The sequence below is a fragment of the Lichtheimia ornata genome (assembly GCF_029851405.1).
Source record: "Lichtheimia ornata isolate CBS 291.66 chromosome Unknown scaffold00164, whole genome shotgun sequence".
Classification (NCBI taxonomy): Eukaryota; Fungi; Mucoromycota; class Mucoromycetes; order Mucorales; family Lichtheimiaceae; genus Lichtheimia; species Lichtheimia ornata.
Genome location: NW_026695483.1, coordinates 1 through 22432, shown reverse-complemented (window position 1 = coordinate 22432; position 22432 = coordinate 1). Strand labels below are relative to the sequence as shown.

Sequence of the window (22432 nt, the reverse complement as noted above, 5' to 3'; positions counted from 1 at the left end):
ACCACCACCACCACCACCACCACCACCACTTGATGATGCGTATCAAATAAAAAAAAATTATATATTTGTATCCATTCAATGATCGTCCTAGTTGTTGCCTTCTGCACCCTTGCGTAGCTCAGTCAATAGTTCTCGAAGCTTTTCGCGTAGTCTGGTCACCATAGGCTCCTCATCAGCTTCCGGTGGAGGCACCTGATCAAGCAAATACTCGGCCTCATCGATCGACCTTGAATAGTGTTTGTCAATGTCCATTGTACCATTGCGTTCAAGCTGTAATACTTACAATACAACGGGTCCACGGTTCATTTTTAAAAGTTGTTGGAAGAAGGTGTGAACATGGCGGTGTTTGAGTGGGAACGCAAATAAACGTGGTTTCTAGCCATGCATGATAAGATGATGTTCTCGGTAGCCATGACTACCACCACCTAGTTCGCTCGAACGCTCAAATTCGAAATATGATATGGGCTCATACGGTTGTGTCGTTTGTGGTGTATATGGCTACAAAGGGTTCTCGATACTGCTATCTCCTGCATTCACCATACTTTTTATAATATCGCCTTACTATTATGCACTTTTTACTCTTTGTTTCAGCATACAGATTCACACGACATCATACATCACCATCCATATCTCTCTTAGTTCTATCACGCTACTCTTTTGCCTGCTTTCTTTTTCAAAAGAGCATGATTGATGGGTATCATGAATAGCAGTTACATGAATTAAAGTTCGATGTTGATCGTTATCCTTCTGCTCTCATCATCGTGGTCGTCATTGTAATGTTTGGATCTTATAATGGGGGGGGATCTAAGTCATTGTTACAAATGACCCAATCATGTTTCTCTCGATGAATGCATTGATGAACTTCCTTTCATAATCCGGGGCCTACCATCCAACTGCATGATGACCTTAAGGGCATTGTCTTGATCTTCAAGCTACATGGATGATTTCGACTTGGATCTGACGCGCTATTAAAAGGCGTGTTGGAGCATCCGAATACTATTAATGTCACCGCTTTGTCATTGGACCTTACATGAATATCCATGTGACAGCACCAACCGAACTTTACATAATGCTGGGACACTGTAGTGCCAACCAAATACTTTACTACCAATGAGGTGTGCTGAATAAAGGTGATTTCTATATATCAAATGATGCATAACGTAGTGGCCCAAAACCTTCGGCACGTGTAGGGAGGAACAAAACGCGTGTAATGAATGACTTGTATTCTCGAATGCTTGTGATCAATCTTCCTGGAATTTTTTTACCATGACAACCGATATGCAGGTTCAGAGATGAGACATCTCGTGTGTTTATTGTTTCTTAATAAAAGGAAATGCTGTATGTGTGGACGACAAAGTGGGGGTTGTGGGAGTGTATTGGTGTGTGTGGATACGATTGATCAGGGTTGACAAGAGCGAGCAATATGAAGGGAAGAATATAGAAATATACATACGCTTGATCTAGCCTTGGAACTTTTTGATAGTAAGCATTTCGTTTAGGAGCTCTTGTACCTTGTCATCGTCAACTTTGTGTGCAAGACTATCCATTCACCCTTATATGAGTACTTTTTTGATATCATGGGTCATGGGCATACATACCTGGGTATGAGCGCCTTGGCTTCCTCAGCATCCTCACAACATAGATTGGCGAGTTGAGCGACCTCGAATTGAGCCAAATCATCCTTGCCTAACAATCTTATATCCACTGCTTAATACACGTTCTTCAAGTAGACACCCATCCCCTATATGCTTACTGTCTCACTTCACGCACAGAGTCGCGGTTGGTGAATCGACTAAAGGTGCGCACGTAATCCAAAGTCTTTGTAGTGATACTGTAGGCGTGTAAAGCAGGTTGAGCTCTTGAACAGCTGACATACCCCATTTTCATATCGTTTTATACCTAGTTGTTGGTCTGTTTTCCGTTCCACTCTCTTTGGAATCCTGCTGTGCTTCGAGCAAGATGCGTACTTCAGAAATGTATAGACATTGGGCATTGTTGAACTCTGAACAAGGCGTAATCGAAAGCGGTTGACGTTGAATCAAGCTGTTCATCAAGTAGTAGTGAGCTTTTATTTACCTTCTCCGAGACTCAGTGTCGCTGCATCTTCGTGTTCAAGAGCTCCTCGTCGAAGATGCCTGCGTCTGGTCGTCATTGAACTCAAGGTGTGCCGCACGAGTGCAGCTCTGGGAGGTCGTCTTTTCAAAGCCACTTTCAGCTCCTCCTCCTACTACCTGACGAATCACGATTTAAACCCCACGCACTACCCCTCACCACACAGTACCCCTTGATATTGATATTGATATACACATGGATATTCTATTTGAATGATGGGTAACATAAAAAATGATGACTACGAATATGACTATTTTGTACTTGGCATTACTGGCATGGTTCTCCTGCGTTCTTTCTTAATCGCATCCCAATCGATAGTCGACTTGGCTTGCTGCTTGAGTCGCAAACTCACATTATTAAGCTGTGCTGCCTTTTGTTTGCGTTCTTCAATTTCTTGTTGCTGCGCCTTGGCACGTTCAGCACGTGCACGTACTGTAGCAGTTTGCTTTGGACGATACGTAGATGATGTACGCGACATGGGTGCTGAAGAAGGTGTCTTTGATGCACGTTGCTGTTGTGTTACGGGAGTAGTGGATCCTAATAGTAAAAGGCATAAGAATCTCCATCTTGACATTTGCATAGTGATATAATAAAATACCCGATGATGACTTGACAGCTGGCACAGCACTGGCACGTTGCGAAGTAGCACGTCGTTGTAAAGGAGGACTAGCAGGAGTCGACTTTTCCAGATAAGATCGTAAATCAGGTATGGGTTTACTACACAAAGGATACTAGTCAATGCTGCTTGCATCCAACTTGAATTCCACACACACATACCTCATACTTCTTTGCATGCGTCGGGACGTATCCTTTGCATTGCTTGGCTCATCCCCTATATATCACCATGTTAGCCATACTCATATCACCCTAACATAAATGAATCATCCTTCTTACATGGCACCCAAGTGCTCACGGTCTCACGCCTTGATGGCTTGTTATTTGCCGGTTCCTGGGGAATGATGGATGCTGGTTCTTGTGCTTTTGTGTCACATACTGTTGTCAGACCACTATTTTCTGCATACATAAATGTCACTTACAAAGTACTTCCGATGATGGTTTTCTTTGAGCTTTGGGCTTAGGGGTTTCATCGCTACCATCGTGATGTCCCCACCAATCCGGAAATGTCCAAGGCATGCTGCCTTTTTGATTTGAGTTGGTAGTCGCTTCTTGATGACTGATCACATCTACTTCATGCGATACTACCTACTCTCCATAGCAATATTAGTTTTGCCATCGATGCACATTCCCAAGCAACTAACCTTTTCTACAGCTTTGTTTACATCATGCTTTTTCTCGGTGGGCTTGTCACCACCAGTAGCTGCCGTATTGGAAGACTTTGAAGCAGCAGTAGTTGTCGTAGTGATACTGTCATTGTCGTTGCTGGTTGCCATGGTGTTTTGACCACCCATACTACCGGTGTCGGTATCCTTGGAAACAACGTCTGCACCTTGGTCGAGCAATTCCTTGGTCTTGGCTGCAATGCGTTCACGGTCATTGGAATAAAGAACAGCGAAACAAACGAGTTCCCGAAGCACATTGAACACATCAGTTGGAGGATGCTTGTTCAAAAAGTCATGCACATACGGTGGTAAAGTAGATAAAAAGGACTCCATTAAATACGAGGGTGATAAACAAGGAGAGAGAGAAAGAAGAACGGATAGCCAACAAGCTGGCTTCTTGTGGAACAGATACACTTTGTGTGATAAAGAACGAGGAACGTCGTCCTAATTCGGCATGGATAATGTGGCAACAAGAGAAGGAGCAGTTTCAAATAATGACCCATACACACACATACACATACACACACATGCATCCATACAATGACCAAGTTCTCATTCTATTATGATGTTTGCTAGCTAGCAACGCGTTAAAGGAATATTGATGATCTAGCTGCATCAACATGTCAGCTCCGGGTGAAATCATGCACATGCTCACACAACAGCTAGCACCTCTTCCCGAAATAAAAAATGACCCCTTTCCCTTTAACATTGTTCAAGTTACTCCTTTTATCCCATCCGGCAATTCACGTTTTGAATAATGTTTAATCCAAGAATATAATTGTGTGTCTTCTAATCCCAATACTTGATCAAACCTGTTATAAATCCTATTAGTAAACAATCGACTCGATCCCAACCATTATTATTGATGCTTACCATCCCAAGAGCATGTTGCCATCTTTGATGTCTCATGAGGATGCCATTCTGTATTCATGACCACCTTGTCGTGTGCTTTGAACTTTTTCAATATCCTGCATGTCTTCCAATCCCAGGTCCACACATTGCCATTGGAGTCACCACTGCTAATGAAACGGCCGTCTGGTGAAAAGCCTGGTTTGCATGCATAACCGGCAATCAAATGGCCTGCAAAACGTTTCTTGCGGTTCATACGGAATCGATCACGAGCACCATATACAACAATTTGGTTATCCAGTGATTGACAAGCCAACCATTTATCTATTACATCATTCGTTAGATACCTTTTTCTCCTCCATATTCACATTTGTATACTTACTGCTAGGATGAAGTGTTACAGCAGGCATGGAATGCATATCCGGTTCGGCAATGTACTTGATGACAACAGGGATATCATATTCCCAGGCACGCATCGTCTTATCATCGGATGTAGTAATGAATCGCCGATTGTCATCGACAAAGGTAATTGTGTTGACTGCACCCAAATGCTGATCGTATTCTTGAGTAATCTCACCAGTGTTGGCATCGAATTGTACAATCTTCTTGTCTGAACAACCCGCCAAAAAGATGTTTTGCTTGTCCTCATCCGGATTGAACGTCACACAGTAAGGCACCTTGCCTGTGCTAAATGATCGAATGCATTGACCTATAATCAAATCATGCTTGTAAGTATTCATTTCAGCTCCATGCAATCTCTTTTGCTTACCAGTCTCTGTATCCCATAGTTTAACGTATCGATCATAACTTGCACTGAGAAATCTTCGACCATCGTTGCTGAATGCAATGTCACGTACAGCTTTGCCGTGTCCAATCATGGTGCGTAGTAAATCTCTGTTGTGATATACATCCCAAATCTAGATACCACGTATTAGCTTCCCGATCATCATGATATATAAATCCTTGTATATATACAATACCTTGATCTTATTATCCATACCAGCACTAAGCAAGAGATGAGCTGACTTAGGCAAGAAGCGAATGGCCGAGACACCTTTGGCATGACCAGCCCATGTATGAATGCACCGTTTGGGTATAAAGCATTCCTGTGTGCCAGCTTCACCAAGTAGGTTGACATCAGTGTCTTGAGGAACAGCCATGTATGTCCGACCAAGATAATCAAATTCGGATTCACCATGAAAGATGCTCTTCTCGTTGCCAGGCTCCATCATCTTTTTGCGCTTGTCAGCTGCCGTCAATGCCATCTCACCACCTTCTGTTGTTGTTGTTGTTGCTGCTGCTGCTTCCTCCTTGCCCGTTTCCACTTGTTCCTCCTTTGCTGTCTCTTGTTCCTCTGATTCAGCTTGAACAGGCAAAGTCTTGTCGTCATTGTATCCAGCCCATGGTCCTTTGTATGCATTCTCGCCATCCACCACTGATAAATCACCCTTTGCCATACGTTTCTTTTTTGCTCCTTGATTGGGTCGCATGGCTTTGGGGATGCTGTCATAGATGCTGACACCGCCCAATTCTGCTGCTGCTGCAAGATTGCCCACATAACCAGTTCCCATCACGCCTTGTCCTGTTTGTCCTGCAAGATTGTTGCTGCCAAGGGATGGATCACGTGCAAAACCATACGTCTCAAAGGTACGCATTTGTGTTCGAAAGTCTGATTCAGATATAGCCTGCTGCTCAACATGGCCCGTCAAGATGTTTTGCGTTGCAAGTCTAGGATCGCGATGAGGATTCTCGGGACCATACACGGGGCGCATCATATCATCGTATGGTACATTGACTGTAAGCTCTGTTGCTGTTGGTGCAGTGTAGATGCCAACCGAATTGTTCTAAAAGACTCGTATTAAAGGAAAGCGATCCAGTGAAGATCGTGTCGTCGTCGATGCTTACATCAAAGCCTGCGTCTGGGGTGGCATTTATCTGGATGGAGCTCTTGGTCATCGTGCCAACCGTCTCTTGGTGATCCTCTTCGTCGCTCGAACCGTAATTGTTGACCAGATCCATGGTGAAAGTGTGAGAGAGAAAAAGAAAGCGTTGTGCTCCAAAAATGCGTGCATCGCTTGAAGTTTGTGCGGAGTAAGAGGGTCGCAAGCACACACACACACGCCCTATTGACATTGCCTATGATGGTATCTAAACAATGATGTACTCTCTTTATTGGACTTTAATCAATAAACCTTCATTGGGTGTATCCCTCATTCATATCATGTATCATCATCAAGAAATATACGAAAACTGGATCACTTTTTATACATTGTACACGTTGTTTTGTTGTTAAGCAAGATTAGAAATAAAGCTCTTGATGTCAAAATCCTCTTCACGAGGTTCGAGTTGCAGACTGCGGGTATAAAACACCTGGTCATCCTTCTCTACAGTCTCCAGGCAATGAACGAGGTATCGTTGAATCTCCTCAACCTCAGTAAACTTGTATGGGATTTGGAATTGATCGATCTCGTTTAGGATACGAGTGGTTTTGATGTACTTGTCAAAGTTAATCAGCTGACATCCTCCTGGTGATGTTCGGTAATTGGAATTGCCATCATCAATAAATGTCATATCAGTAAGATACACGCCAAGAAACGGTAGGCACGGTGCAACGGCTTCACGCAATTGACGTCGATACTCGGCAAAATTGCGTTGCGAATCAGTGGCTCGATAAATTGGATCATACATGGCCTTGTATTTGGCGGACACAAATTCCCATGTACGCTTCAGCCGTGCGATACTTGTTGACACAAGAGCTGATCGAATAGCCATCAACGTATTATAGTTCCGTAATTGAAGACAATGCTAAAGAAAGAAATGGATTATCTTAGCTATCATGATAAACATTCAACAAGTTGTGTATAACTTACATCGCCAACTTTGATCCATAATTTGATCATTTGACCACGTTTCTTGATATCCGATTCTCGCAAGATGGTATCAGATACCCAACTCGTAATTTGTGTGCTGCGTTGAATCATGGCTTTGACGTGAACAGCTGTGCTGCATCCCACTTTCTTTTTGAATTCTTGACCAATCATCTCGTTAGGCTCGATCTGGCAGAATAACGCACTTTCCATCAATGTCAGCTGCCTCGCCAATTCGAGTGGATCAAATTCGCTAATGTGTATGCTCGACAAGACACCTTGACTCATGGCCTTCCGCAAATTATTACGCAATGATCGGGTGATGTTAGGTGGACCATTTGATCCATCTTCAAAGAGCGTGGAAAAGAGCAATGTGCCTGATGATAGTGAAATGTGGGATCCTGATGGCTGCTTGCGTAATGAGCGAGGTTCACTGCTAAATGATAATTTACGGCCCGATGACAATCGAGATGTGTACTATGGACCAAATTTAGTATTCCCATTGTTCAATCATCTCCTTTTGATTTTGCTTACTCGTTTGCGCACAAGATCCATCATGCGTTTTGCAGGACTTGTCATAGCTTGCATCATTGGACCAGTGATGAAGTTGACAAGCGTCTTTTCTGTAGGCCCATCGGTTTCATAATAAAAGAATGATTCGAGCCATGTCTTGATGACATTGTATACACGCAAGCGTACAGGTAGCAATACACGATTTGTCCACAAAGCCATGTCGTCAGGTGTTAAAGGAGCACCATCACCACTAGGAGGCTGCAAATGGAAGCGCTTGATAAGCAAATCCAAGAACGTGATTGGATCAGTGAATTGCCGAAAGTTGTAAAAGAAAGCACGCATAAACAAAAGCTCTATGTGAATGTGTTACACGTTAGCAAAACAATAACAAGATATTCATGATTTATGTGCTACCTGGTGACTTTTCATGTTGTGTCAATTTGTCAACCAATGCTTCCACCGTGGCACCCGTTACTTGTCCCTCGTTGTTGTACATGATCTCATCTTCGGAAAACTCACGTTGTCGCAAAAACCATGGCTCATGCTCCGCCTAAACAAAAGTGTTGTTAATACCATTGGACCTTAACCTATCCGTATTTTCTTTTACCTTGAATGCCGGTAAGCTGTCACGCCTTTCACCAACACCATTGATAGTCATCCATGATGATGTTCTTCGAATTTGAGGTGATGGCTCAGCTAAGGTTTCAGTGGATGATGACAACGAGTCACTTCGTTGCTTGGTAACCGATGCTGACATGCGTAGAGATGATAAACTTAAACCACGTGGACGATGAGAACGACCTGGTGCCATGGGAGTTGATTTACTACTTGTAGGCTTGATCTCGTTCTTGGGTGGCACAGGTGGTGGTGCATTTTGATCTTCACTTGTGATAGTAGCTAATCGTAATGTGGAACGGCTTGCTCGAGATAATGCACGTGCTCTTCGCACCATTTGTTGTTGACCTCCTCCTTCAGCAGTACTTGTGGTATTAACGCTGCTAATGCTTGATCGAATGCTACTGGTAGTGGTGTTGGTGCTATTTCGATGATTGTTCTCTGCCACTTCAAGCGAGTCGACAATGTTTTGTTGTTGTTGGGCGTATTGATCTTGCAGCACATTAAGACTGGTTGCCTTGCGACCAAGAATGCTGAGTGTTTGATTTCGCCGTGATTCGAGTGAGCTTTCCAATTTTTCACGCATGGCACCCACATCCACGTCTTGTTGGTTGGCACCAAGTACATTGCTATTTTCCATAAAGCACGATCGCACGCGATCAGCGCTATCGTTCACGGTGTTGGTAACAATGTCGCAGCTCTTGTACAAATCACGCATATCATCATGCGTTGGCTTGCCGGCAGCAAGTGCACGAACGCATGTAACCAAGCTGGTGATGGCACTATAGACGGATTCTTTGGCAAGCACCAATGCAACTAATTGTGGGTCTTGTGGGATCACCGAATGATGGCCATAGTCAACATCGCCCACGTTGGAACATACATGCTCAATCACAGCCAAAAATGTGCGTACGGCTTCCACAGCCTTGCGTGTCGTCTCGAGCATATCAGTGGCACGTTCTTCATGTTTCACAAATCGATCAATGGTCGACCTTAAATCACCCATCAACCGCATAATCGTTGTCTGGTGGTCTTGCAATGTTTGTAGAATATGGCGTGCATCATCCAGTGGCACCGCACGTGCAATCAATGACATGCTTGATAATCGACCACTGCTATTGCTGCTAGCATCGCTATCGCTATTATTGTTGTTGGATATCGAATGGATGGGTGAATCAGGTGTCTTTTTTAGCTGCTGCTCAAATGCATCCATTTCCTTGAGAAGTTGCTGTGCAAGTGATGAGAGCTCAGGAGCCGCCTGCAGTTCCTTTCCTTTGAGCACCAACCGGCTCAATGTGCTGAGAATCATTTTACGTTGTCGACCCAATTCTGGATATGATTTAAGTAATGGTGCATCATTGCTCACTGCACAAGCAGCTGTTAACATGGCTCGAATCGATGATACCACGTGAAAGGTCGCCATTTGTACATTGCCTGGTGGCTTTTGTTGACAAGCATCTATCAATTCGGCAATACGTCGTTCCATTTCATCTCGTAGTGCACCCCAATCGCTTTTGCTTGTGGTCGTTGTTGTAGCATCCTGATGCTGTTCTTGTCCTTGTTGCTTTTCTTTGTGACGATCCTCGCTCAATAATGCACGTGCAAGCTCTACACGACTCGATGGCTTCTTGGAAGCAGTGGGTTTGGTGGTGGTGGTGGTAGAGGTGTTGGTGGGAGGTTGTGTTGTTGAAGAAGATGATGACAATGATGATCGCCGTTGCTGGTTTTGGATCTATTGTTGTTTGATATGGGTGAGTATTGCGGGGTATGCATTCAAATTGTGTGAGACCACTGTTTTTGGCAAGGATTCATTTTGAAAAGCTTGTTGTGGAGGGATGCAATAGAACTATAATTTCTTACCTTGCTTGATAAAGATAGCGATGATGTCGAGGAAGAAGCAGCTGATAAAGATTCATCACCACCATCGATTCCCAGAGATGAGGCTGTGTTCTCATTGTTCTCTCTTTCTACCATAACACCGTTATCATCATCATTGATGGTAGCTTCCCCGGAGCAATAATCCATGCTTGCTTCTCCGATTCGTCCCACGTAGTTGCTTGGAAACCATCCACGCACTCCATTCGAGACGCCATCCCACCACCCTGAACTATCGCGATTAAACACCTCGATAATAGCTCCTTTACGGAAAAATAGGCATGACACGCTTTCATCAGTTGGTGCACAAGATGGTTGATAATCGTGTAGAGCTTGTACAAAATGGGAAGTGGATGCAGATGGTGGACCTTCGATAACGCTACGTGGTGAACTTGGCAACGACGCTGGTGGTGAAAGCGAAACAGGCTTCGTATTGTGTTGTTGAGTGGTGGTGGTTGCCATCAATGCGTCTGTTGACATTATTGGTATGGTATGTGTGTGGGTGTGTGTTGTATGTATAAATGAATGATGATGTTGTCGCTGATGCTGATATGTGAGATAATCGAGTGGCTATGGCGGGGCCTTTTCTGTGTGTGGTGAGAGTGTGAATGAGTGAGATGGAAAAAAGGAGAAAGAGAGATGGGGGATATGGAGTATATACCGCGTGCTTGTTTCTTTTTCGTGTAGTGATGGTTGAATATAGATTCAGCAGCAGCAGCAGCAGTAACAGGATGAACGCATGTACACCGTTGGGCTATGTGGTGGTAGTGGTGGTGGTGATAATTAATGAGGGATCTCCACAAAGAAACTATGTACAGAGTAAAAGAAGATATAAAAGATTGGGGGTTGAGGAGACGTTGAGCAAAGAAAAAAGAGGAAAAGAGAGAAAGAGAAGGTGAAGCAAGATTAAAAAAAGGTGCGGTGTCCAACAGATTTGTCGTTGCTCCCTTCGACCCCCAAACCTCCCCATTTGAGAAAAAGGGGAATCAGTGGTTTGTTAATGGTTTATTTTTTCATCCTAGTGGTACTACTGTCAGCAATAGGGTCCTCCCATACTGGTGGTTGTTATTGTTGTGTATCGTATAAGGTGGATCTGCATATGTGGTATGATGAGAGCGGTGGTATTGGATAGATGCGATGAGCAAATCATCGTGTGGTTGGGCAACAAATCGCCTCTTTGTCTCCTCTCTTTGTTCTCCTTTGTTTTTGATCTGCAAGATGAGCATGATTGTTTCGTGTTGCCGAGATAAGACACGCACACTCTCTTTTTCGCATACCCCTTGAATGGATGTCATTTCCATGGATAGCATGCAAACATCCTTACACAAGATTTGTTCGTGTCACAAGCACAAGCTCACCCATTACACATTAATGCTTGATGTTATCCTGCACAAGGTGCTTGCACACGTGGATCAATTGGGGATGCGAATCTGCCGACGATAACATGTTACGTTTTCATTTCGAGCTGCAGAGTCTGTGTGGTCAGAATAGCGCACTAACACAATACGTGTGTAACGTGCCACATACAGCGAAAGACATGTTTGATGCCACGTTTACACATAATGCACATGGCTTCCTGGTTGAACAACCTTTGTCCATCGATCTTCCATCTCGTGTATTGTTTCTCATTCTGATGCTCTCCTTTAATCCCATATGCACACGCGATCTTGATTCCCACTAATCCACGCGTCAAATCTTCGTCGATGCTTGTGCAACCATTGTTTCAAAGCTTAATGTATAGTTATATATATATGTATAATAGGGTCTTGATGTGATGATGATGAAATGATGAATACACAAAAAGAGAGAAAAAAGGGAAAACAAAGTTGACTTTAACCAGTAAAGATCCTAAGAATGAGATAGAGGGTGGCACCACAAAATCGAATGACTGATAAACCGGCAACGGACCATAGAATGAAGCCAAGGTAAACAGTGCTACGTCTGTCAAAGTCACCCCACCAGCCAAACACGGTTGCACTGGTAACGCAGATCACGAGGATCAAGTTTGAAATGATCCAAAAGAGAATGAGACGTGTACGGAAAGAGCGATAGTAATCTTCTTGCTTTGTCTGTGCGTCGCGATGCTGCACCTCGACTTCGGGCTTACGCTGTAATTCAATGCATGCCGCCTCGTATGCTTCATTCATGTCCTTTTGCTCTGTGGGCAAATCAATTTCGGCTGTATGCTCACCCGATTCATCCTTCTTCGCTTGCACGACACCAAGATCGGTGTTCACCTTGTTGTCGCCCTTGGTACCCCATGATACGTCGTGGATATTGCAAAATGCATACACATTGAGGATGTTGGTGTAGGATGGTGACAAAAAGATGTACTGAATAAAGCTATAGAAACGTATAGGTATGAGTACCATCCAATGATACACAAAGAAACGATCATCATCATCGTCCCATGTATGATAAAATGTAACCATTTACCTCGTGAACATGTGCCAAGGATCCAAAAATAAGAAACTGGCCACAAAATACATGACATAGGTTGCACACACGGACACCACAATGTTGCGGAACAATTCTCCACCCATCATTGACGTAAATGATCCATCCGAATCTTCGATCGCTGAAGTAATGCCGACAATAGTAATCCAAACAGTGGCAAATAACATGTAGCCCATCAATAAAGCAAAGAATACCATGCTGCCCGTGTAAAGCCATTTAGATCCTTGTGGCCGGTTACCCAAAGCAATCACAAATTGCACAATCATCAAGAGGCCGTAAATGTAGTTGAGCACCGTATGTAGAATGTTGGCAATGTCGGGAGAAAATGGCTGGGGATCAAGTGTATCGGCTCCAAGGGCCTTGGTCAGAATATAAAAAGTAAGATAAAAGTTGCCCTACAAAATGATTTGTGAGTTTCAATCGTGTCATCAGCATTAGAGAATATCACTTACAATGGCAAACCATGAGAAAATCAAATTGTAGGTATTATACAAGTTCTCCACCATAAAAACCAGCTTGCGGATGAAGGAGTGATCGGACGACCACACTTTACGCCAATGCCAAAGAGCATATACACCAGCAAAGAATGAACCTAAAGCACAGGCGTATCATCATGAGCATCGCTTTCTCCTTTTATAAAGTCTCTATCTCCTTACCGTTCAGCCAACGTCTTCTTTGGGAGATCAACTCATCCACCTATGTAGTCAAACAAAATGGCGTCAATCTATCACGTGATTGATGACCACATCTTTCTCTCCATACCTTGTCAGGGACATCAGTTTCACCATAGCTGCTATTGACATAATGCAAGACGTAATGTGCGTTCTTTTTGGCGACCAATTCGTAGCAAAGAATACGATCTTCGGCGAGATACATGTTGGCAGTAAAGATATCAGCGTCACCACCATGCATGGTTTCACCCAAAAAGTACTTTTCCAAAGGACCATGGCCATTGACGTCATTTTGCAGAGCTGTATAACGATATGCAGAAAATGCACCTGGTAACACAGAGATGTAACCGAATACTGATTCGAGAGGCTTATCAAGGATATTGGACATCTTGTATTCAAAGTTTTGTGCAGCCACCAATGGATTGAGTAATGCGACACCAGCGGTGCCAGTCATTGCACGAATTTCGCCACAGGCGCCAGCGATATTGGAATTGATGTCGAAGGCTTTCCATAAATGATAGATAGATGTACCACCAGGGCGAGTGCCAACATCAATCAGGACACACACATTGGGGCGAATCAATGGGCCAAAGCCTTGCAAGAACCAACGATGCGAATTGATCTTTTTAGCGTTCTTTTCCTTGAGACAAAAAAGCATCTGGCATGGAGTAATGCCCTTGTCAGCACCCTTGAATTTCATATCGGGATCAACGGAAAGTTGTGTTGTGTACTACATTGATGATGCCATCTCGCGTTAGTCTTTTCTTCTTTCGCTCTCTATTTGACTCTTACCTCATAAATATGGGCAGTTACTTCTTTATCGCCCACCATATTCTTGGCAACACCATCTTGATATACACCCAATGTAGCGAGCAAAGAGAGAGTACGCTGATTGATCTTGTTACGACCATCGGATACAACACACACAACGATCCTCTGCCATCCTTTATGACCCCATGTTCTTGATCGATCACGACCACACAAGTGAGCAATGTTCTTCATAACACCATGCATTGTACGAGCAAAGAGAACCTCATCTTCCTATTTGTGTTACAACATGAAGATCAAATCATAAAATTAGCCTTCGTCCTTCATATTCTTGCAAATCCTTTTCTCCCGATCCCAATATAACTTACGTTGTACATGGTCAACACAATGAAGAGCTCTGTGTCTCGTTCCAATAGCTGTTGACGAAGTGTGTATCCTTGGGATGCGAAATCTTTTGGGTCACAGGTGGCAGCTGTATAGCGCATATGCGTAAACTCCTTGCCTTCCTTGATTGGTACAGCTTGCAGATATCTTGTAGGCACAGGACAATCAAGAACCAAATTACCACGGGTAAGCTTGACTTTGCGAGCTGTAATAAAAAGGCAATAGCATAATTAGCAACATAGCTCAGGTGCTAATAACAACAACAAGCCATGATTAAAAGTGGTAACTTACTCGTTTTGTATCGGCGAGGTTGACGTCGGGGAGCTTCACCGTAACGTGGATTTGGGGATCCCGGCATGAATTGTACAGGGCGTGGTGATCCACCTACATAGGGTGATGCTGGTTGCTGAAGTAATGGTTGATGGTCAAAGTTGTTGCGTTGCATTGGCGGGTCCATGTATGGATCTGCAAAGGGCGATCCTCTGTCACCAGGACGAGGAGAAAAGTTCGTTTCATGCATCGGGTATTGATCGAACTCGGATTTGTGATGCGTCGGCGGTGGGCTGCGATACATGGTGGTGGTGGTGTTGTATGTATATGTGTCGAAAGGACTGTGAAGGGGAATAGGCTGATAACCTTACTTGAGGAGGTATTCCAGAGACACCACGATGGGGGATATGTTTTAGAGAAATACAAAAGAAAGGAAGGGGCCAAAACGATGGGCTTGAAATCGACAAAGAAAAGAGGAAAGGAAAGCAAAGGTAATAAGATGTGAAGAGGAATTTAAGGTGATAACTGATGTGTAACAGTAACCAGGAACACAAAAGGGCCAAAAATAATTGCCTGGCAAATTTGAACCTCCTTATTTGGGGTTAGCCAAATCCATGTATTTTCGTTGTCCTTTGCACACAAACTTTAAAAACGTACCCAACCACAGTCTCATTTGACAATAAAATGATCATCCCCAATACGGCAATCCCTCCTTCTTCTAGGCATAGGCTTGATAACACTGGCACATCTGATCAATTCCATCAATGAATCCTTTCACTGGTCCCTCCGCTGGGTATAACGAAACAATGTCAAGGAGAGTCGTAAGCATAACATCATAAGCAGGTAGATCAACCAGATCAAAGCTGTGAGCAAGAAAAATGTACAATGTCCGGGCGTAATGGCTGGACTCCTGAGCCCTTGGCTGCGCGTAAATTCGATAATCATCATTTGTGCAATTCATTGCTGCCGCTTTATACAAGGTTGCGTCCAAAGTTTTGATTCCACTTGAGCAGTTCATTTATATCCTTGGCCCAATCAGTACCCTCACTGACACGCGTAACACATGGGATAGGATATTTCGACATTCGCACCTACACATACATCACTCCATTAATTACTGCGCCTTGTTGTACTCCTTGATACCAATCACTTTACCTGGAGATATTCACCCTTGTCGAGTAAAAATACTTCTTGTCCATCCATTGATACTTCCACTTGACTCCGACTTGCATCACCAACCTACACGCATCATTCAACTCCATTAGATCAACTCGACTACTATCCTCTCTTTTAATAACATACCTCTAAACGAATGTTGGCGCTTGGTGGTAATAGCACAGTACGAAATGAAAGAGAACGAGGGCAAATCGGGGTCATAACAAGGCTTTGCACACTTGGATGTACAATGGGTCCTCCTATGGTAATAGCATATGAATGAATAAGCCTGGGAAAAAGGTTGATGAGGATACTACCATACCGGCTGATAATGAATATGCCGTTGATCCAGTGGGTGTTGATACAATGAGGCTAAGACCATCTTGATCAGCAACGTTTATACTTGTATTCCCTATGTTTTGCCCTTACCCATCAGCCTAGCAAATGTTTGAGTAAGCCTTTTGCCTAACCTTCCAAAGATTGATTGCTTACCACACATTCTGTCAAGTATTCACCATCCACAAAGCAACCCAGAGATGTCAAGTGAGGGAATCGCCCACGGTGAAGAGTTACTTCATTCATTACTTGCCGATCTCCTATTATCCATGTTAGCTGATGCCATCCATTACATGATGATTGGATACTTGCCCACTTCTTTTCCCTCCACAGATATACGTCGACCATCAGGCTGATGAAGAGAACAAAAGAGTCGCATTCGAAGCATCAATGACATTTTCCCCGCAGTCATATCATTCAACACGCGTCGAAAGTGCTTGAGTCCTATCCCATGCATATACATAATGAGCCATGTTTCATTGTGTAGCACGACACCGGATCTGTATCACACACACTTACGAAATGACATGAGAAATCCAAGAGTGCCAAGCGAGAAGCTCACAACCGGAGGTGCTGCCTTTGGAAATAATGAAGCCAAATGCAAGAGCGTCCCATCGCCACCAAGCGTAATAGCAAAATCGACCGTACGCGTATACTCATTTTTGTGATCTATCATAAGAATGAGTATCATTTCATATACATTCATTTCAGCAATAAACCATACCTGGAGGTACAACATGAACGAATGGTAATTGTTCTTTGAAGTGCTCTGCAACCCCAGGTTCGACAATGAGATTAAACTCTGGATGTTCTTCATGGAGCCAGCTAATGGGATCATTGTGTTACCAAGCCTGTCTCTTATTGCTGTCATCAACTTACTTTGCCACGTCCAATAATGCCTTTTCAGTTTTCACATCGTTGAGCTTCTTGATGATCAAAACGTTCCTCGGCTTTTGCTCTGTCCAATCCAATGTAAACTTGCCACTATCAAACAAGAGCTATCAGTATGCATGATATACACGCCCACCCCATATGTAACACGCATCTTTTTCTTACCCATAAGTACTTCCAGGTACTTGCAGAATGCTGCTTGTCTCTCGGGTTTTGATCAAGTCGAACATGGACTGCATTTGTCTGCTGTCGTCTGTGTGTTCGTAAGGAGGAAATCAACACGCTGGTTCATTGGTTATGCGCATAAAATAAACAGCTACCGAGCGCCCATTGCTCCCTTGTCAACTGGAATGGAACCTTGTCTGGCAACTCGAGTGTCGTCTTAGCGTGAATTGCACTGTAGAATCGTCGTATTGTATGTTGGAAACAACATGGTCGTATAGATCGTAGCATGGCTGTAGTGGAATAAACGAAAGGGCTGGCGGACCTTGTAGGAAGAGACAAGAAGAGATTGTCTATTGCCGCCATCTGATCTCCCACATCATGTGACTCTTGAAGGCTTTATCTACCATCCTCTCTCCTAAATACGATATCGGGAAATGCTCAAACTGTAAAATACATCATGTGATACTTCGCGTGGACGCGTCGCTTTGGATTGTTCTTACCCACGATAAGTGTGGGTAACGTTGTATCCCCTTGTTGAGTGCCAATAAGGCAACACGTAAAAAAATTAGACACGGTGGAGATAGGTGGTCTTGGGAAAGCTTATCGTTTCTTTGAATTAAGAGATAACAGATAAACCGCTTCAAGTCTAAAATGGTTGTATTGTTGAACATCCAAGATTGATTGTATTGTCAGCCGTTTGATTCGTTTGAACATGAAATGATGATGTCGATAGTTTCCTACTGGTAGAACACGCCCCTATGAGCGCCACTGTTCTAGAAATGTGATTACATCATCTCGATAGTGTCAAAGAGATTGTGCATGTAGTCAAAAATCCCACAGCAGGAAAATACCAAATATGGAAAAAGTAAAGTTCCCGGATAAGAGAGTTACCCCCACGAATGAGAAAAAAAATTGGTAAGTACATCTAGGCGATTTCCCAAGCTTGGATCACAAACGAAGCGCATGCTTGTATTCCATTGTATTACATAGGTCCACAGATCAACGATATCCGGCAATGCATATAAATGCTCATTGTTTGACTCTTTCCCATAGTGCGGCAATCACCCCCTACCCAACAACGATAAGCACATGTCCGAGGTCGAAGAGAAAAAAGAAACAACGGTTGATTTTCATGAGCATATCCAATCCTCTGCAAGCGATGATATATCATCGGCCGAGCAAGGTCGATCTGCACCATCGGATGCCGAAAAAAGAGTCGTTCGCAAGATCAACATGACATTCGTGCCAATGGTTTGCCTCATTATCTTTACACAGGTAATCAATCCTTTGCATGTCATCAGGATCATGATATCAATGTTAACATTTTGATCATCATAGTACATGGATAAAAGCGTGCTCAACTTTAGTGGGATTATGGGTATCTACGAGACGGGGATTTCACATGACCAGTTTGCATGGCTCGGCTCGATGTTTTATGTTGGCTTTTTGGTGATCCAGGTAATCGATTTCTACTTGCCTACTTCTTCAAGCATAGCTAACACTATAATCGCGATAGATCCCGAACCAATACTTTATTCAGCGTGTGCAAATATCAAAGTACCTTGGCACTATCCTTGTGATTTGGGGTGCATGTCTTGCTCTCACGGCTTTGGCTCACAACTTTTCTCAATTGGCTGGCTTACGCTTTCTGCTTGGTTTTTGGGAGGGCACCACATACCCAGCGTACGTGAAATGGCTGCATGTTGTATCGGGAAAAGAAAAACTTATACGCAGCGTATATCACATAGCATTTTTCTGCTCATCAGTACATTGTATCGGCGTTCTGAGCAGGTCTTGTGGTATGGTACGGTATTCCAGTGTAATGCCGCTACAGGTATCTTTGGTGGTTTGATTTCTTACGGCATTGCCAACATGGATGGTGAGCGTGGTCTTCGAGCATGGCGATGGTAAGGGCTTGAGATAATGCGCATTGAATCATGGGGCTGATAATGGTTCTTGTAGGTGTAACATTATTTGGGGTGCTTTCACATTTTCGCTGGGTTTCCTATTCTTCTTTTTCCTGCCTGATCGGCCGAAATCACGCTGGTTTCGACTCACAGCTGAAGAAGAAAAGATCGTAGAGGAGCGTACATTGGATAACGCTGTGGTCCAAAACAAAAAGATCAAAATGGCACATGTATACGAGGCGCTGCGTGAACCACGTCTATATTGCTACTTTTTCTTGTCACTACTCCTAAACCTGCAAAATGGAGCACTCACACTCTTTAGCAGCCAAATCACAACATCCATGGGCTTCAGCGTAAGTACGCATCATTGGCAATACCAACAATGGTGATCTAAACATTTATTTGCATTATAGGCATTGAATACCGTATTGCTTTCAATACCACATGCTTTTGCCACTATCATTCTCCTTGCAAATGTCATGTTTCTCAGCAAGCGATACAATGACATTTGCTATGTTGGCATGTTGAGCACGTCTATTGTCATGATTGGTGCCATTCTACTAGCTGCTATTCCACCTAGTCCAGGGCAACTCGCTGGCATTTACCTTGGCACCTCCAGTCCCCCCTATACCATGCTCCAAACGTCCATTTCATCAAATGTTAGCGGGTATACAAAGAAGATTTTCTACACGTCGTGTAATCTCCTGGCATGTAAGTAAATGACCGAGAAAGTTGGATGCCAGACATTGACAAGCGCTCTTTGTTAGATTGTCTGGGTAACTTTATTGGGCCCCTTATGATGGTCGAAAAAGAAGCACCAAGATACATTGGTGGTCTTACCGGCTATGCTGTGGCCGACTTGATTTGTATCCTGCTTTTTGCTTATCTGCGATGGTCAATGGGACGAGAGAACAAGCGTAGAGAGAAGCTCAAAGAAGAAGGCAAGATACCACCACCACCCGAGAATCGAATTGATTATGATCTCACAGACAAAGAGGATCTAAACTTTGTTTATCGCCTTTGACATTGCTTCCTATTAATATCACAACACTGCATTGATCGCATAATAAATAGTTTATGATACAAAATGTCGCTTGGATATCTAATTTAGACCCACATCCCAATAATCTACGCTAGGCAATTCCCAAAAAAAGACGAAGGAAAGAAGCTCCACCAGTGGCACCATTGTTTTTCATAAAGGTCCTCCAAAAGAAAGAATGCACCAAAGTAGATCCATTGTTGTGGACATGATGGCACATGATCGATCAATGGCTGTGGGCAGAGTGGGATGATTTCGGCTATTGAATCATACGATAAGAATAGAAGTCAAATGCAGGATCTTGCATCCCTTTCCTGTCAATGTATCATTCAGTTGTTTGTATCTTTTTGCTCCTATTTCTTCAGCTTGCCTTTGCTCAATCGGACCCCAATCTCGACTACGATCCTCCGGAGCCGTATGTTACTCATCCTGTAAACTACACTGGTGACTTTGAAACCTTACACAATGAGCTGGAACGACCTTTGAATGGGACAGTACGAGAATACTACATTGCAGCCGAAGACGTGATCTGGGACTATGCTCAACATGCTGGCAATGTTGCCGAGAATCAAGCTGTGCATTTCTGGATAGCCAGTGGTAAGAAGAGTAGCATGAATAACCGTATCATCATTACTCACACTAGGAGGGTGATCTAAGGATCCACCAGTATTGGCAGTCGATATTATAAGGCGATCTATCGAGAATACACGGATGCAACCTATTCGACAGCAACACCTCGTCCCCAATGGCAAGGTCTTTTAGGCCCTGTGCTTCGTGCTGAAGTCGGCGATACCATAAAGGTGCACTTTTACAACAAAGCATCTCACAAGTTTTCTATCCATCCTCATGTAAGTATCCAACTTTGCATTATGTGATCAACATGCTCACTCTTTATGTACATAGGGTGTCTTTTACGAGTTTGAAATGGAAGGCGCTGTATACAAGGATGCAACAGAATTCTCATCAGTAGCACCAGGTGGCAACTACACCTATACTTGGCAAGTTTATCCACGAGCTGGTCCTGGTCCCAATGATGGCGACTCCATTGTGTGGGGATATCACTCCCATGTTTCTGAAAATGACATGTATGTACACTCTCATGGTAACAGCAGTGATTAGGTAGCCAATGTACAATTGTATTAGATATGCTGGTCTTTTTGGACCCATTGTGATATATAAACCTGGTATGATGGATCAGGAACACATTAGCAGGGAGATCATCACGGCTATTCTTGGTAAGGATTATGGGAGGAGTGATAGAGCACCATTTACTCATGCACGTCTACATAGGATTCAATGAAAACGTTTCACCTTATCTACCACAAACCTTGGCCGAGCTTGCTCCACAGATTGACTTTGGCGCCGTGAAATCCAATCGATCCGCACATACCTTGTTCCGACGCGCCAATATCAAGCAATCTGTCAATGGATTGATTACAAGTCGTCCCAATGATTTGGTGTTACAAACCGATACCATTTATCAGTGGCATGTATTAGGCTGGGGCTCCGTCAAGGATTTGCATACCATCACGTGGCAACAAGGCGAAGTAACATTGTACGATCAACCTGTCAGACAAGTACGCTTGATGCCAGCATCATTTCGCACATTACAAATCAAGGTCGATGAACCAGGATCATGGCAGTTTGGTTATCTATACGGGGAATCGGCCATCGAAGGCATGATCATGTGGTACAATGTGATAGATCGATATCAACAAGAGAAGTAGTAAGCAACGACACCCTCCTTCACAGCAATGATCAAAGGATGATACCCGCCTTATATGCTATATCCATTTGAAAATAAACTCGTGTTTTGATGTTGACATCCTAGATATTGATTGATTACTCCAAAAGTACAAACCAGCATCAATGTTTAAAAGTGAAAATGGGTTTAGTTGTCACTATCAAAGTTTGTATCACTCTACTGGAGGAGGTGGCATAATTGTTGTGTTACATAGTATTGAAACGCAATAAAACATGCATAGTGTTTCTTGTATGATTCGCCCGTTGTCCAGTAGCCCATGAGAAAATTTGACAGTACATGGAAACTAGGATGCTAACGAAGGCGAAAGACACGACACTGAACATTCTGATATTGACTTTATCTCGGTATAACATCATCATGAATTCAATGACAATAAATGAAGGCTTCTTGAACCCTATACGTAAGGGATGCTTGATCATCAAAGCCATGCTTAGTCGCAAAATAGTATCGTTGAATTCAACACGCACTCATCCTCTCTGATTCGACACACTGTTATGATGCAAATAGTAATAT

At 43.4% G+C, this 22432-nt stretch overlaps 9 protein-coding genes across 9 annotated transcripts; 2 read left to right on the top strand and 7 right to left on the bottom strand.

Moving 5' to 3' along the window:
• Positions 1-87: 87 nt before the first annotated feature.
• O0I10_012832 (uncharacterized protein) lies at positions 88-306 on the bottom strand (the record flags this gene model as incomplete). Its single annotated transcript, XM_058492719.1, has 2 exons — positions 88-226; positions 284-306. 2 exons carry the CDS (start codon positions 304-306, stop codon positions 88-90), a joined length of 162 nt encoding a protein of 53 aa, XP_058336523.1.
• A 1154-nt stretch (positions 307-1460) lies between these two features.
• Positions 1461-2152, bottom strand: O0I10_012831 (uncharacterized protein; the record flags this gene model as incomplete). Its single annotated transcript, XM_058492718.1, has 5 exons — positions 1461-1539; positions 1599-1694; positions 1754-1831; positions 1900-2002; positions 2077-2152. The coding sequence occupies 5 exons, from the start codon at positions 2150-2152 to the stop codon at positions 1461-1463; spliced, it is 432 nt and encodes a 143-aa protein (XP_058336522.1).
• A 210-nt stretch (positions 2153-2362) lies between these two features.
• On the bottom strand, positions 2363-3725 carry O0I10_012830 (uncharacterized protein; the record flags this gene model as incomplete). The annotated part of the gene is made up of 6 exons (XM_058492717.1): positions 2363-2649; positions 2711-2829; positions 2890-2944; positions 3007-3090; positions 3150-3315; positions 3372-3725. The coding sequence occupies 6 exons, from the start codon at positions 3723-3725 to the stop codon at positions 2363-2365; spliced, it is 1065 nt and encodes a 354-aa protein (XP_058336521.1).
• A 456-nt stretch (positions 3726-4181) lies between these two features.
• O0I10_012829 (uncharacterized protein) lies at positions 4182-6260 on the bottom strand (the record flags this gene model as incomplete). Its single annotated transcript, XM_058492716.1, has 6 exons — positions 4182-4204; positions 4266-4565; positions 4624-4950; positions 5011-5158; positions 5222-6085; positions 6147-6260. The coding sequence occupies 6 exons, from the start codon at positions 6258-6260 to the stop codon at positions 4182-4184; spliced, it is 1776 nt and encodes a 591-aa protein (XP_058336520.1).
• A 270-nt stretch (positions 6261-6530) lies between these two features.
• Positions 6531-10591, bottom strand: O0I10_012828 (uncharacterized protein; the record flags this gene model as incomplete). The annotated part of the gene is made up of 6 exons (XM_058492715.1): positions 6531-7046; positions 7112-7585; positions 7643-7974; positions 8036-8171; positions 8229-9968; positions 10097-10591. 6 exons carry the CDS (start codon positions 10589-10591, stop codon positions 6531-6533), a joined length of 3693 nt encoding a protein of 1230 aa, XP_058336519.1.
• Positions 10592-11943: 1352 nt separating this feature from the next.
• O0I10_012827 (chitin synthase 1) lies at positions 11944-14965 on the bottom strand (the record flags this gene model as incomplete). The annotated part of the gene is made up of 8 exons (XM_058492714.1): positions 11944-12454; positions 12548-12963; positions 13021-13160; positions 13225-13264; positions 13331-13969; positions 14032-14280; positions 14376-14596; positions 14683-14965. The coding sequence occupies 8 exons, from the start codon at positions 14963-14965 to the stop codon at positions 11944-11946; spliced, it is 2499 nt and encodes an 832-aa protein (XP_058336518.1).
• A 667-nt stretch (positions 14966-15632) lies between these two features.
• O0I10_012826 (uncharacterized protein) lies at positions 15633-17496 on the bottom strand (the record flags this gene model as incomplete). Its single annotated transcript, XM_058492713.1, has 12 exons — positions 15633-15752; positions 15817-15900; positions 15964-16076; positions 16139-16188; positions 16246-16253; positions 16309-16412; positions 16465-16596; positions 16672-16821; positions 16877-16977; positions 17032-17136; positions 17209-17296; positions 17364-17496. The coding sequence occupies 12 exons, from the start codon at positions 17494-17496 to the stop codon at positions 15633-15635; spliced, it is 1188 nt and encodes a 395-aa protein (XP_058336517.1).
• Positions 17497-18297: 801 nt separating this feature from the next.
• Positions 18298-20139, top strand: O0I10_012825 (uncharacterized protein; the record flags this gene model as incomplete). The annotated part of the gene is made up of 7 exons (XM_058492712.1): positions 18298-18483; positions 18547-18666; positions 18725-18891; positions 18957-19115; positions 19171-19468; positions 19529-19826; positions 19883-20139. The coding sequence occupies 7 exons, from the start codon at positions 18298-18300 to the stop codon at positions 20137-20139; spliced, it is 1485 nt and encodes a 494-aa protein (XP_058336516.1).
• A 335-nt stretch (positions 20140-20474) lies between these two features.
• Positions 20475-21881, top strand: O0I10_012824 (uncharacterized protein; the record flags this gene model as incomplete). Its single annotated transcript, XM_058492711.1, has 5 exons — positions 20475-20751; positions 20812-21002; positions 21058-21239; positions 21298-21389; positions 21445-21881. 5 exons carry the CDS (start codon positions 20475-20477, stop codon positions 21879-21881), a joined length of 1179 nt encoding a protein of 392 aa, XP_058336515.1.
• Positions 21882-22432: the final 551 nt, after the last annotated feature.